Source organism: Xiphias gladius, chromosome 22, assembly GCF_016859285.1.
Source record: "Xiphias gladius isolate SHS-SW01 ecotype Sanya breed wild chromosome 22, ASM1685928v1, whole genome shotgun sequence".
In the NCBI taxonomy this organism is placed as follows: Eukaryota; Metazoa; Chordata; class Actinopteri; order Istiophoriformes; family Xiphiidae; genus Xiphias; species Xiphias gladius.
Genome location: NC_053421.1, coordinates 16,401,284 through 16,417,981, shown reverse-complemented (window position 1 = coordinate 16,417,981; position 16,698 = coordinate 16,401,284). Strand labels below are relative to the sequence as shown.

Genomic DNA, 16,698 nt, shown 5'->3' with positions numbered 1-16,698 from the left:
GATATTAGCCAGATGTGATTGATCCATATTAACGTAGCTTTCTGCTCTGCTCCATTCATTTGCTGCAGTAGGCTTATTGTGATGCATTAAACCCTCAACTCAGGACATGGCACAATTTAACTTGTGTTGATGCATTGTAAGTATAAAACCTCACAAACTGTCAAGCAGACGATAATTAAAGCACGCACAAAAAACTAACATTTGAACATCCAAAATGACAGTATAACACTTACAGTTCTGCGCGGTGAGGCAGTGTTATATTGATTTTAAATTTGGGAAAAGAGACAAGTCTCTGAGTTGGTATTTGGAGAAAAAAAAAAAGTTCTCCTCGTTCCAGTTGTGACCAGCCACCCTACTCTTGCCTGTATCTCTGACCCTACTGAACACTTCCTGTTATTAATCTGCAAAGTCTAACTGTCTCTTCTCCCACACAGGCTTCCATTCCATTCAGTCTGAGTCAAGGTAATTCTTGTCATAAATCCAAAAGACCAGTGACTGAGCTAGACTAACAATGCAGAGGTTAGGATGAGCTCATGGGTGGACTAATGAAGAAATCTCTGCTAGCAAGCACAAGTCCTCTTTCAGCAAACAGAAATCACACATCATGTGGTTTATGCATGTCTGCACCCAAATAACACCTTGTAAGCTAAAGTTGTATTGATAAGGCTTGAGGGCTCTGTGGCTTCAAAGCAGGACTGGAGCCAAAAAGGTTGAGGAGCTCAGAAACAACCTTTGTTCTGGACAATTTAGAGGGTGGTGTGGGCTGAGCTAAAGCTAACAGACAGTCAAATCAGTATTTCACAATTCCCCAAGCTAAGAGGGAACACACTGTGACTAACCAGCCATGGCCAAGCATTAAGCCTAACTGTTCTGCTCTCTCTCTAAAGACTGCCAAAGAAAAACACTTCGGAGAGCTGACCTTGGTTAGACAGAAAGAAAGGTCTCTTTTTTTAAGACCCTGTGATAGCTTGCTATGAGCGTGTGTGTGTAATGTGTGTGTGTTTGATTCCCAGCCAGGCTTTCTGTATGTGTTATGTGACTCTGTTTGTAGCGTATGTTGTACCAGAGGGAGTCCAAAGATGACATCTTTGGACTCAGAAACAACAAACAGTTCTGTGCCAATCCTGTGCCAACCCTCCACCTCCTTCCAGCCCTCCCTCCAAACTCCTGCTTTGTCAAATACCTCCTGTCTCCAGTGGTGTGGGAAAGGAAGGCCCTCAGGGGCCTGTAGCACCTCATGCACGCACAAACTCCAAATCCATGCTAAACAGAGACTAGAGGAAAGGCAACAAAGATGACAACAACAGTATCACAGGGAACTGTAGCTGTAGCTCACCATTTCTGACAGCTTTCCAGGGGAAGCCCAGGGAGGAAAAACAGGAATGCCAGGAATAGAGCAAGGAGAAAATAGGTACAAAGCAGCTGGTCCAACCCCCCTGGACACGCCACTATGTCACACTTATCCTGGATGAAACGGCTCACACAACAGCCTGTTTTGCTTTACATAACAAGAACGTGCTCTGGGAGCTTGTCACTTTCTAGTTATACTGTATGTACTCACAGAGGGAGGCACGGTAGGAAGAGGAAGAAAAAGGGACCAAAGAACAGACAGAAAAGTACAGATAAAAGGAGAGAGTCACAGAGAGAAAGACAGAGATCTGCTTCCTGTTTATGGAGAATAGGGAGCACAGGAAACAGAACAGCAGGCCGTTAGACCACTGTTAACGGGAATGACAGTGATGACAATACACACACCACACAGACACATACATACTCACTACCTTCCCTCTTCTGTGTCCTGAGTGATTACACAGAACAGATTTAGCTCAAAACTTTCCCGTCTACCTCTGTATGTCCTGGCAACATCTGGAGACTTGCAATTTGTTCTTGGTTCTGTATCTCCCTGCTGTCCCTGTTCTGGCAAGCAGGCGTGTTAACAGGATCAAGCTTAAGTGCGTGCATGCCCCCAGCTGTGTGCTCAAACGCTCCCGGCAACATTCCCAATCCAGGACAGAATTCTTAGCAATTCTATGCAGCAAGTAATCTCCTTCTATTTTGATGTAGTGTCAAAAAGTGGATTCAACACATTGTGAATACAAGAGAAGCTGTTGACAAAGGGAACACACAGAAGACGTAAACATACAGAACACAAACAAAAATGAAGTTGAAAGGGGAGTAAAAACAAAACAATTACATAAATTCAAGACCACTGCACACAAGAGATCACGACATACAGCTGGTATGACTGACACTGCTCACACCCTAGAATAATAAGTTCCTCTCACTGCAAGTCAGTTTATAGCTATACCACAGGAAAAAACAATAGCAGTTTTTTTCCTTTAATATTAACCCAAACACTGCAAGTGTGTACAGTATCCAATGCTTCAGCCTCCAACAAAAAGCAAATCTGTTGTTCTTTCACAGGAGAGAGAGAGATGTTTTTCATCTCACTGTTCACACAGTGCCATTAAAATTGACTTATCAACAAATAAAGACATCCTCTATTATCTACTGTCTGTCATTGGCAGTCAGGAGCATCATATAACCTCTACCTGTCTGCATGCTCAGTCCTCATTCATCCTGCTATTTAACACTACTGGACTAGTTCAAGTGGTTTTGTCTATGAGAGCATATTTCAGAAAACAGACACTCAATAGCCTATTGGCTGCTGCAAAATGCACAATCGATCACTGGGCAAAGATCTAAATGTACACATACAACTCAACTCACATATGCACGCGCGCACACACACACATACTTCCTAACCAAGCTATTACCATCAATATTTCATTTAAGCAGCTCTGTCATGAGGTCAATAGCCTCTATACACGCGCACGCGCACACACACGCGCATACACACACACACGCACACACACACACACACACACACACACACACACACACACACACACACACACACACACACACACACACACACACACACACACACACTCCTAGTCACACTACATAACCTCCAATAAGCTTTCATTGTGAGTTCCAAATGTTCAGCAATAACTTTGGCTTAATGACTGCAGGTGAAATTCACTAGGAGCCCCAGGCATGACTAATGTGGCAATCCTCTTCCCAATCTAGCCTTATTAAGAAGTCACACAGATTTTGATCTGTATTTCTATCACTGTGCCTCTGTAGATCCTATTCTAATAAGGCTAGCTCTAAACAGTTTTAGTTACCCATGTTTGATATTTTGAACACATCTATCTAAGCACGCAGACAAAAAAAAATGCAAGAATGACTATAACAGCGAAAGCTTTATGTTTCAGCATGTGCGAAAATGCACAGAAAATGCACAAATTAAAAACAGTCAAATTTCAAGCACAGGCTGGCCCCTGCTTCACTTTGCATTGTTGTGAAGCATTTTTTTTAGACAGGCAAGTCCCCTATAATAAGTATAGAAGTAGTATCCTGCTTCTGTCTTTCCCCGCAGAGGTCCAGCCACACTGACCCACATCCCAGCCTCTGCCAGATTACACTGCAGCACATACGACACACATGCACAGATTCCCAAGAAACATGAGCGTGGTGCCCCTGACATTTGTGGCTTGTAGAAATGAAATTTCTGATGGCTTAGCATGTACGCCCACAAACACACACACACACACACTCAGAAAAACAATGGGCCTGTTGTTCTGCAGTCCATCAGCTAGGAGTAACTGTTTATATGGCTATCAGTGTGACTGGGACAGAAAACCTCCATTCAAAGAGTCCTCAGACACAAACACAGACCCACATACAGACACTCTGGACCAGCCCAGTAGCAGATAAGAGCATGTCCTGAAGGGGGTGCTGTACCTTGGTCACAGTGAGCCCGGGGCAGATAAGTCGCTCTGTCACACAACTATGACAGAGCAAAGAGGTGCCACAGCAGGGAACTATCCTTTCTGCCCTCCTCTGGTTCTCTTCTTTCTTCTGTATCAAAAAAGCTAAAGATACACACTTTTCTACACTGCTCAAAAAAATTAAAGGAACACTTTTTAATCAGAGTATTGCATCAAGTCAATTAAACTTCTGGGATATTGATCTGGTCACTTAAGTAGCAGAGGGGGTTGTTAATCAGTTTCAGCTGCTTTGCTTTTAATGAAATTAATAACAGGTGCACTAGAGGGGCAACAATGAGACGACCCCCAAAACAGGAATGGTTTCCCAGGTGGAGGCCACTGATATTTTTCCCCTCCTCATCTTTTCTGACGGTTTTTCACTAGTTTTACATTTGGCTGGAGTAAGTGTCACTACTGGTAGCATGAGGCAATGACCAAACTATCAGAAACAGACTTCATGAGGGTGGCCTGAGGGCCCGACGTCCTCTTGTGGGCCCTGTGCTCACTGCCTGGCACCCTGGAGCTCAATTGGCATTTGCCATAAAACACCAGAATTGGCAGGTCCGCCAATGGCGTCCTGTGCTTTTCAAAGGTGAGAGCAGGTTCACCTTGAGCACATGTGACAGACGTGAAAGGGTCTGGAGAAGCCGTGGTGAACGTTACGCTGCCTGTCACATCGTTCAGCATGACTGGTTTGGTGGTGGGTCAGTGATGGTCTGGGGAGGCACTATCCATGGAGGGACGCACAGACCTCTACGGGCTAGACAACGGCACCCTGACTGCCATTAAGTATCGGGACCAAATCCTTGGACCCATATTCAGACCCTGCACTGGTGCAGTGGGTCCTGGGTTCCTCCTGGGGCACGACAATGCCCGGCCTCATGTGGCGAGAGTATACAGGCAGTTCCTGGAGGATGAAGATATTGATACCATTGACTGGCCCCCACGCTCGCCTGACCTAAATCCGATAGAACACCTTTGGGACATTATGTTTCGGTCCATCCGACACCGCCAGGTTGCCCCTCAGACTATCCAGGAGCTCAGTTATGCCCTGTTCCAGATCTGGGAGGAGATTAACCAGGACACCATCCATCGTCTCATTAGGAGCATGCCCCGATGTTGTCAGGCATTCATACAAGCACGTGAGGGCAATACAGAGTACTGAGTACCATTTTGAGTTGCTGCAACGGATCTTCAGCAAAATGGATTAGCCTGCTGCATCATTTTTTCACTTTGATTTTCGGGGTGTCTTTGAATTCAGCCCTCTGTAGGTTGATAATTTTCCTTTCCACCAAACGATGTGGCATCCTTTCGTTCCTAAAACATTACCCAGTCCATATCAGTATAGATATCCAGCATGATTTTTTCCCCATTGAGATCTTATGTGTTTTCAAAGTGTTCCTTCAATTTTTTTGAGCAGTGTATTTGGGAAACAAATTACCTCAGGTCTTGTTTGTAACATTTAATGATCTAAACAACCTTTAGAGTGCAGTGATACCTTTGACAGTGTATTCAAACTTCTGAATTATTTTCTTTGTAGAAAAAATTTACTATTTTGTTAGTTGTTTCGTCCTCAGGGTCTCAGGGTGCTGGACTTGGGGTGAAACCCTCCATGCATTGTGAGGAGCTTTCTTGTCTTGATATCAGTGGCCTCCATCTCCTTTGGCCAGCTTATTATACCAGCGGGGTATCTGATGACTGGCAGGGCGTACATGTTGATGGCCTGTATCTTGTTCTTCCCATTCAGCCAACTTTTCAGGACCTGCCTTACTCTGTGTAGGTATTTGGCTGTAGCTGACTTCCTTACGGCGTCCTCAAGGTTCCCATTTGCCTGCCCGAACCCCAAGGTATTTGTAGCTGTCCTGAACATCTGCAATTCTGCCTTCTGGTAGTTCAACCCCCTCCGTTCTGATCATCTTCCCTCTCTTCGATACCATCCGACCACACTTATCTAGTCCGAATGACATTCTGATGTTGTTGCTGTAGATCCTGGTGAGGTGGATCAGTGAGTCGATGTCTCCCTCATTCCTGGCATACAGCTTGATGTCATCCATATAGAGGAGGTGACTGATGGTTGTTCCGCATCGAAACTGGTACCCGTAGCCACTCTTGAGAGATGATCTGGCTGAGGGGGTTCAGGCCTATGCAGAACAGCAGCTGGGATAGTGCATCTCCTTTGTATATGCCGCACTTGATGGTAACTTGTGCAATTGGCTTTGAGTTGGCCTCCAGAGTTGTTTTCCACAGCCCCACTGAGTTCTTGATGAAGGCTCTTAGTGTCCTGTTGATGCTGTACTTGTCCGAGCATTCCAGTATCCATGTGTGTGGCATTGAGTCATAGGCCTTCTTGTAGTCACTCCAGGCGGTTCACAATTTAGTTGTATCTTTTTGTAGCTCTGAGAATTGACTAACTTCTCTCCGTGTTGCCTTGATCTTGGCCTCCAGCCTCCTTCTCTATGGGGGGTAATGCTCTTTGTGGCTTATGGTGTTCATCTTGTAGCCAAGCATCTCTAGGATCACTGTTGCTGTGGTGTATATCAGCTGATTGGTCTCAATTACGTTTCTAGTAGGGATAGTACGTAGTGCTGCATTCACATCTTCTAGCAGACTTTCAGAGGGTACTTTGTCACTTAGCCTTGGTAATCGGCTCCAGGGGTGCCGGGTGTCCATTTTATACATGATAGACATTCGTAGGTCAGTTGCCCTTGTGTTAAGGTCGTAAGGGCTTGTTGGGGCTTGGTACCCAATCTCGGAGTGTGGGAAGGATGATGATATCTCCCCTCTGACCTGTCGTCTTGGCTCCCCCTTGCCGTAGCATGTTTCATCAATCTCTAGTTGCGAACACTGAGCTAGTAGTTTTTTCCTTTCCAGCTTAGATGTTGTTATATATATACACATATACACGTATACATATATATATATATATACACATATACACATATACACATATAAATATACACATATACACATATACATATACACATATACATATACACACATACATACACACACATACATACACACACACACACATATACATATACACATATATATACACACACATATACACATATATATACACACATATACATATACACATATATATACACACATATACATATACACACATATATATACACACATATACATATACACATATATATACACATATATATACACACATATACATATATACATATATACACATACACACATACATACACACATACACACACATACATACACACACATACACACATACATACATACACACATACACATACACATACATACACATATATACACACATACACATACATACACATACATATATACACCTACATACACACACATATACACATATATACATACACACACATATACACATATATACATACACACACATATACACATACACACATAGGCAGCGACTGAGCTTGGTCATTCTTAGGGAAGTTAAAAAGGCAAATGTATTAACTCTTTGACCTGAAATTCATTTAAAAAAAACATACTATGTCAAAAAGGTCTTTTTTTGTTTGGAAAATGATGGTTACATTTCTGAACTTCTTCTTTCTTTTCTCAGCACATTTTTTCCACGGTGGCAAGTCAGCAACTGAAAACTACTAAGCTATGGGTTAAGTGACAAAAATTCCTGTTATTTAAGCCATTGAAACATTTTTATGCCTTTATTTTTTCTTGCCATAAAACAGTCCTGCTCAGTAGTATGCAAAAATAGTCACAATGGCCTAATATATATAGACTTATTAAAGGTCTAAATACCAAAGTAAAATCAGTACAGTGAAAATCTCTGAGAGCAGACACATTTATATTGCCTCATGGTACATATTACCATATCCCCCACCCCTAATGACATAAGAGAAATTAATAAACTACACGGCACCAACATATCAAGCATATTTGGCAGTCCTTTCACCTCTGAAAAGTAATATTGTTTCATCCATCAGCTTATTATGAGTATATCTTAAAAATCTTAATCTGGGACAATACTAATGAACATCATGCAAGACTCAAGGTCCTTTCTTTTAACAGTGCTTTAAGTAGTGAAGGAGCACTGTGAACAAACACCCATTAAGGGCTGTCATCTAGGTACAAGGAGTTCTCTCTTTTTTAGATGAAAGCAGAGAGAATTGAGTCTGAAATCTCTATAAATCCTCTCTGGGCTTTTCTAGATTTAGCAGCTCTGTGGATACAGTGGTTCCGTGGCTCAGTGTTTAGCAGTGCTGCCTCAAATCAAGAAGATCCTGGGTCTGCACCCTACTACTAGCCTATTACTAGGGCTGACGGTAAGGCAGAGGTTTCAGAACTGGAGTTAAACCTGTGAAATGCACAGTGGCTCCCTGCTGCTCCTTAACGGTAAGGTTGACTCAAATGCATAGAATGAGTATCCCTACAGATATCACTGAAGTGTTACTGAGCAAGACCACCATGCAAACACAAAATACCCTCCTTTAAATGACAGGTACTGCATAAAGTACAGTTTAAAACAAACATTAAGAAAAATGGTATTGAAAATTCCCATGACGTTCAAGTTTTATAAAACAGGTGTCCAAAGCTGGATAGAGAAGCCAAAATACTGCACACTCACGAAAACAGTATGAAACACATTAATAAGACACAATTACTCCAGGCCAGAGTGAGGAGAGACATCTGTGTGTTAGTGTGTGTCACACAATTGTTTCTCCATGAGTCAGCAGAAATTGGACATATTCCACCTCCTCATATGGCGGGTGTGGGGGTGATGGGCAAGGAGCATGGCTGTCAGCATGGGAACTATGTCTTTTCCTGTCAGGTCATATCTCAGACTGAGACAGATGATGTGAGCAACATACAGACACATGAACAGCACCCTCTTACAAAGAAAGTAATTGTTGGAGCTAAGCTAAACATAGCGTATAGGGTTACTCAATGCTACCAAGCGAGCTCTTTACATCAATATTATTTCGCTCTATTCAGTTGTTCAAGGTGACTCTTAAAACTTCGTACTATCCAAGAACAACATCTGTTTATGAAGTAAACCCTGTCATACAATAACTAGCAGTACAGTACAGTACAATACGTCAAAGCCAACTAGACTTGCAAAAGCAAGTCACTTCTAATTGCAGATCCAGTTGGATTGTGTTCAGACTAACAAAGTTTCATTGACATGTCCAGGTGTAAAAGTAATGTGGAAAATTACATCCCATCCTGATGTGACAAATGATAGTAGGGTTCAGCACTGACATGTGTATCCTGTATACACATTGAAATCAGCTTTTCCCTTGTCTTTCTCCTCACAAAAGCCAGATTTAAGCGCATTTTACTCACACTCATAATAATAACGTCCCCAAAACAGGCACTCAACTCACATGTACACAATCACAGTAATTCAGCTGCCTCTGATCTTTTTAATTTGTGTAGTTATCACTGATCAACACCATCAGGATTGGCAATTTCCTGCTGATCACAGATTAGGTTTTATTCTTAAACGAAACAATACCTAATTTTTTTTTGCAGTTTTGGGGAAGTTGTGAACACAAAACTAACATATTACCACCTTTTAAGTAAATATAACAAACTCATCAGCAGACATTTTCCAGTTTACACTTCCAGTAGATATCGAGCAACATTAGCATTCATTTGGAATTGTGTTTCTGGCTACCTAGTGAATGTAAGTCCAATATTAACACTCCTTTTAGCTAGTGCTAACACTTTTAGTCTGTCATTTGGTGCTGGGCAGGTAGCGTAAAGTTGGTTTCTAGAGCTGTCTGACAGTGATAAGAGTGAACCAAAGAAACAAAGACGTTGCATCCCATTAAAAACCAAAACAATGAGCTGAAAGAAGCAATAGAGCTCCATAAAGCTGAGGGGAACAGCAGGGTTGACTGATAATTCTCTGGGGGTTCAACACCCCAAACAACCCATTTTACATTGCACATGGTCATTTGTACCAATGTTATGAGAAAAATACAGATTATAGCCACTTGAAACATTTTTTAAGTGGCTATAATCACATCGCAAAACACATCGCTTTTCGTGTTAAAAACAGAGTGCAACACTATGAACGTCTTCCAGGAAAGACTGTCTGAAAATATGTGCTGTTATTCCAATATTTAAACAATACTGTGTCTTTCACCTCTCTGTGATGGCTGGATTTTCAACCCGCCTTCAAGTTGAGCCATTCGGAAAAACTACAAACACTTTTGATTTCTGATGTGGTTGGACAACACGTCACAAGAACTAATTCTGATTATACCCCGGCTGCTGAATACTGGGCTAAATCCTATTTCCTTATCATTAAGCAAGCAGAAACACTGTGTCCATCCAGCTGAGACACACTGTCACACTGAGTGTGACAGGCTCTGAATCATCTGTAGAGGCCCTATATGCAGTCTGAATATACTGAGCCATGGCTTAGGCTTGCTGTTCTTTATGCCTTCCAGCTTTACAATATTTCTGTTTCCAGCAAAGCTGTTTATGAGGAGTCAAAGTACAGTTAACCAAGCCAGGACATGTCAATGAATGACAAACAGCAGACAAACAAAAGATGACACTCTTCACACTCTGTGTGTCTGTATAAAACACACGCATCAATAGTTAAAACTCACAAACAATGCATACAAATAAACTGAGCACACAAGCACACAACTAAGGTTTATGTGTTTGTGTTGGCTTTTAGTTGGTTCCAGACTGAGAGGGAGCAAGGAGCTGGCAAGACTCCCTGGTGGCACTAGCTGACCCACTTCTATGCAACTCTATCCCCAATATGACCTGTTGGAAAGCCAGAGGACATGAACATGCATAGGCAAACGCACATGCACACATATACACAGACAACTGAAACTGCCTGACTACAAACCCTGGAGGACTGAGAAGCAGAAAGAAAAAAAAAAAAACTGCTAAATGCTGCTGAGGCTAACTCTCTCCTTCTCAACCCTCTCTGTTTTCTGTTTCTCTCACTTTGTTTGAAGATCAGCCATTTGGTTACTGTTATCTGATCTCGCTAAACTAGCTACAACATCTGGAGTGAGTTTCTTTTACCATTAAATTACGCTGCCAGTTTGAAGTAGAAAAGTTGATTTGATAATGCTAAACAGGAAGAACAGGTAGCACACCCAAGCTGTTTCAATTTAAAAATTTATAAATGGAGCTTATGAATATAAGTAACAACAGCGTCTCTGGATCGAGTCAAACAAGGTACCTTTCTTGCCCCAAAAATACCTTTGTCAAGATATGAAATTTAACCAAATGAAATTTAAACAAAAAATGAGACCACTCACACCGAATGCTAGTTCCACAACTCTAAACAAACAAGGTATATTTGTGTTAATGTGGCTCTTCATTGTTAAGATTATTATAAGTGGTGGTTAAGAAACTTTATAAAGGGTGGATCTGTGAGAAGCAAATCTGCTTTTATCTGCACTGCCACATTATCGAAACCAACCGATGCAAAGTGTGGATATAATTCTGTTTTATGTGTCTGGAAAGTAGTCAGTTATCAGATGTCTTACTGACAGCTGATGTTTGTGCAATGTTTTCTTGTGAGAGGGAGATTTGATTAAAAAGACAACAGCAAAGTAAAAAAAAGTCAAACTGCGGTTTCGGCAGCTAGAACAGATGTAACAGCAGAGGTACCGCTACGCTTGCTCTAGTCTGTATGACAATATATATCCATATCAATAAGTTAACAATAAATTCACAGTTCTTAATGTTTCACTGCATTTTGGCATACAAGCAACAGTTATTTCATGATTAATTAATCTGTTAATAATTTTTTTTGATTAATCAGTTAATTGATTGGTCTAGAAAATGACTGACAATAGTAAAAACTGCTCATTAAAATTGTTCAGAGCCCAAGGTGATGTTTTCAAACTGCTTGTTTTGTTCGACCAACAACAAAAACTCAGTTTGCAATTTTTCTTGATAAATTACTAAAATGATTAACTGCTTCTCAGCTTTGCTGTTGATCAATTTTCTGTCAGTCAACTAGCTCAGTGATTGATTGACCAATTGTTTAAGCACTAGTGACATTTTTCAACAACTTCTCACTCACTCACTTCACATGCCTGTTTTAAGTCTTTAGCGTTGTCGATTATCATCTAAGTTAAACAACAGAACAAAGAGTGGAACTACAATAAGTTCAGCTCATATTTACAGTACTTTGCAAATAAAAATACTAACCAGCCACTTAGACAAGCAAGTTGCTCTGCTGCTCATGTCAGGTCTCAGTGGGTGCGCATGCACAGGCCTGATGTTTCACTGTTTATTTATGTAACCAATGGCAATGTAACTAAACAGGGTGCCCTAAGTTTTGGGGGATAGGAAGGCTGGTATGAGCTCCTCTTGCATCTTGTGTACTAAATGTGTATACATGCACGTGTCTGTTTATGTGCATGTGTGTGTGTTTCCATGTGTGGCTGATCCGGCCATAGTCTTGAAGGAGGAACAATGGCATTCCTGTGCTCTGAGCTCCAGGTGGCTGTGGAAACCCAATCCCAAACCAAGCCTTGCTGGCACACAGAGTGCCGGGAACACCGAATGCTGCTGCCTCCCTCCGGAGACATGGGCCAGAATAGAGCTATTGTTCCAGATCAGCTCGGAGCAATAAATGCACCACAGCCACCCTCGATGACAAACACAGACACCCACAAATACCAATACACACACAGAGTGGACATCTTTCACTTTCAATTTCATATACTGAGAAGCAAAAATTTTAAAATTTTATTATTAACCAAATACTCACCTCTAACAAAATGATACACAAGAGTGGCCAAAATGTTCCTAATTTGCAAAATCTCAAATCACCCCTCACAAATAAGGAAAAAGTGGGACACATACACGAAAGCGGGCCCATCTGCTGAGGCCTGAATACACAGTCAACACACACAGGGCAGGAAAAGCATCATGCCAACTCCATGGCCTTGAAATGAGGAACATGATTCATTTCCTTTCAGTGCTAGACAGTCATGCCTTAACACAGGGCTGAGTTCAGATATACAGCTGTGGGGCAAGGTCCTAGATATGACACATGCAACACAGGTCCGGAAACCGCATGTACTGAGAACTTAAATGCCACATGTACTGAATGCATGTACTGCATTATTGCAATATTACCAATGCAAAATTTTTGAATACTGACCTACGTAGTCAAGTCAGTGCCTCATTTATTTAGTTCAGCTGTACCACACAGATATTCATGCCCAAAACATGATCAAAGTTATCAGCTCATGTTCAGGCACAAAACAACCAATGCTACAGGTAGCACAAAGGTACCGCAGCTTCCGTCTAGCAACACAGCTTATACTCCTACTACACACACACACACACACACACACACACACACACACACACACACACACACACACACACACACACAGGCAGGGGATAAGTAATACTCTCTCCTCTTTTCTCTCCTTTTTACGAACATGACAGATTAATTTAACTGGTTCCCTGTCAATCCTACATTTTCATCTGCTCTGCTCTGCAACTGTCGCCTCTTGCAGGATTGATAGTGAATCCATTTTCTTATCTCTCAAGATAATTACAGCATTGTTAATGCATGCTCACTCGTGCGCGCTCATTCTCTCTTCTTTCACTCACTCAGTGAGTCTCTCTTCCACACAGACAGACAGACACACACAGGTCAGGCCCCACATGCTTCAACCAAACCCTATAAAAGGTCTTTTAGTGATTGAATTATATGAAATGTGATTAACATCTGCTTAACAGAAGAGGAGGAGGAGGGCCCTAAAAATCTGCAGTCCAAAAGAGAAGGGAAGAGGTTAATTGTGGTTACTAGTTTTTGTTCTCCCTATTTGTATCAAGCTAAGCTAAATCATCTGACCTCTATCAGGACACAGAAGACACAACAAGCACCAACCAGGGGTTAAATTCCGAGTGTACAGCTCGTCTTTCCAGGTTGTGATGCAACACTGAAGCTTTGAAATGTAAAGAGATAGATGCGGAAGGCTACATCTACAGTCCATTTTAACCATTTTAACCAACTTTAAACATGAAATGCTTCAGAATGCTTTGAATGGTTATATCCTGGCCGATAAGTCAAGGCAGGCTATCCGTTAACTGTCTCAACACACAGTCCATTTGAATAAACCATTAGGAAAACTGGCTGCAGTCAAATGCGGCAAGTGAGAGATCATGTTAATCTGGCAGTAGCCCATTCAACATAAATCGACAGTCAAGAGTGAACGCTAACATGATGACTATGAAAGTATTAACGAGCTTCATTTTCGACAAAACTGGTTTTCTTTCGTTAAGCATGTTTCAGACTGGTTTTGGAACCACATCTGCCGGCAAATTAGCGAAGTGAAGTGACAATTTGGGTGTTAAACGATGAGTTGCATCACATCTCCGTTGCTTGGCTGCTTCTGTCAACAAGAACCCGTCTGCCATAGCGCCAGTCCGCTCATACTAGATAACGTTACTGGTTCACCGGCCAGAAACAACCCTGCGGTGGATAATTTGGCTGGAAACAACAACAGTACGAGGTTTTACACATATATTATTCGCTTACCTAGAGTGACGAGGCACCTCTATCCTCGGCTGTAGTGCAAGAGACGGCAGGCTAGCTAGGAGGCAGAAAACTGAAGCCGATACGGAATAAAGTGTCACAGCTAAGTTAGCGGGCTAGCTAGCTTAGGGAGCTAACGACGGTGGTTTGTGTGTGGGGGGGTGGGGGTGAGGGGATGAGGGGCTGAGGAGGAGTGTGGTCCTCTCCGTGTCGTCGAGACGAACCAGTTACCTCAAAAACCGATCCGGAGATGAGGTGTTTCTCACGTTGAACGCGGCTTCAAGTGCGCCGTCAGTGTCAAAAGGCGGTGTCAGAGGAGACATCCATTTGGAAAGACCGTGAATGTGACTGTCGGTTCAGTCGGCAGCAACGCTATGCGCTTTGAGCTCCCCCTCTCTCCGGACGGACGTGCTACCTCTGCCTCGTTCTGTCTGACTGAGGGAGAGGAGCTCTGCTGCTGATGTGCGGAGCAAAGAGAGGCAGCATCACTGCTCATCTCTCCCGTCACTACCTCAACCCGGAAGAAATACTATGACCGATCCCGTACCGTTTTAAATAGTCTCAAAGTGTTACAACTGCACCCAAATGTGTCTAGAGCTGCAGCGTGAAACGAGGTAGCCGAAATTAGTCTTGGCCAGCGGTTTCGAAAATAGTGAACTCAACGATCTTATAGAAGCCACAGAGCAAAATAAATATATTTTTGTATACATTATTAGATTAATTAAACGTTTTGACAGAAAAGCTGTACAAAAAGAGAATGATGTAGCCTCAGCTCAACAGCGTCGGTAACAGACTAACATATAGACTAACAATTTACCACAGGTCATACCAAGGGCCAAGTCAGAATAAAAGAAAAAGCCATCAAAGTCAAACAGCAAAATCTTACACAGTATTTGCATTATGTCTATAATTATAGATCACACATTATAATTCACCATAGGGTAAACCTTGCAGTTTATCTCGTTTGAAGCAAAGTGGGAACCGCTTAAACTGCAGTCACATGTGACCCTCAGGGAAGCTGCTGCCCCACATTTACAAGACAGGAATTTCAACTAGCACTCTCTGTGCTAAAGCTGATTGTTTACTATGAGAAAAAGAAAAGACAATGTAGACAGAATAGCTATTCAAAATGATTTACTGGGACCTAAGTGTTGTTAAAGAGTAAGTAAACAATATGGGTAGCAGAGTAATGTTATAATTTGAGACTAATTTGTTGAGCAAATCATACCTATATCCAAGTAAAATAACGATACTTGTCATCCACATTTTAGTAATGGTCACACAGAATTAAGTATTAAGAAAGACTTTTATGAGATTATATCACTGGTGGCTAAAAGGCCTAGTTTATCCTGTTTTAATCAAAAAAGGAAATCTTAAACAGCAACACTTTGAACCTCAGGGAAGTGGCTTATTTTCATGCAGAAAACCAGAATTTCAACACACACATTCCAAAATGTTAGCTATTTTTATTTCATAAGTGGAAAAAGACAGAAGATATTGAGACTAAACATCATTAAAACATGCCCTCTGACCCTGATGTAGCCTTTATCAAGTAGTATCACACTTGATTGTGTGAAGATTTAACACCTCAATCTCCTCCTATATGTGTTAAGTGTCTGTTTTTCAAAAAGCCTTGCAAATGAAGGCTTCTTTTTAAATTTGAGGGTATTGAGATTCAAGTCTTCTAGAAAGTTTGGGATACTTGATTGCCTACAAAAAACAGAATTTTAAAAGTGGCTCCTGTACCTGACATCCTTGTCCTATTTTTTCTATTCTTACTGATCCAGCTTTCTGTCTCCTGAAACGTATCAGACTGTATTTATCAAAGCTGCTTGTGTTCCCTAAATTTGATCAGGTCATCAGATGATACAACCTTGATAGTGCAAAAAGTTTGATGTCTGAATTCCCTGGGAAACATACCTTTTGACCATTTTTAATTGCCACTACTTGCAAACATACCATTAATCCAGTAAGACGTCAAATGCAGTTAAGGGCTTTTCATATTGGGTATTGCTATATATTAAAAATTGGACTGAAAAGGAAGAAAAAGTAGAGAAAAGAGAATGGAAAAGAAAATGGTCTCCTCTTTTCCACCACAAGGAAAAGGAGAACTATTTATGGCAAATGGGATACTCTTGGTTACGAGAAGCTATAAATAAGATGTCAACAGTATTGCTCACTATTACCTGTTCTGTCAGTTGAGTGTTTAAATGTCTTCACTGCAGGCATAACCTTTTTTTCGTTGCAATTTAGTACCAGAATAAGAAAAGCACTTGGGAGTGCTCAGACCGTTGCCAGTGCCGGGCAGAGCTAGCTGCCTGTCTCAGTGAGTTC

At 41.7% G+C, this 16,698-nt stretch overlaps 1 protein-coding gene across 5 annotated transcripts in view; it reads right to left on the bottom strand.

The window, feature by feature from the left end:
* The window catches only part of galnt1 (UDP-N-acetyl-alpha-D-galactosamine:polypeptide N-acetylgalactosaminyltransferase 1), a 45,865-nt gene extending 31,004 nt beyond the window's left edge, over positions 1 to 14,861 (bottom strand). For 2 of the 5 annotated variants that reach the window (XM_040117848.1, XM_040117849.1), the window contains exon 1: positions 14,596 to 14,861. In XM_040117848.1, the coding sequence (XP_039973782.1) occupies positions 14,596 to 14,687 (92 nt within the window). In that variant the 5' untranslated portion in view covers positions 14,688 to 14,861. Of the gene's footprint in view, positions 1 to 3,810; positions 4,022 to 14,367; positions 14,567 to 14,595 lie in introns of those variants that run through there. The other 3 variants (XM_040117852.1, XM_040117850.1, XM_040117851.1) reach the window with 3 other exon arrangements.
* Positions 14,862 to 16,698: the final 1,837 nt, after the last annotated feature.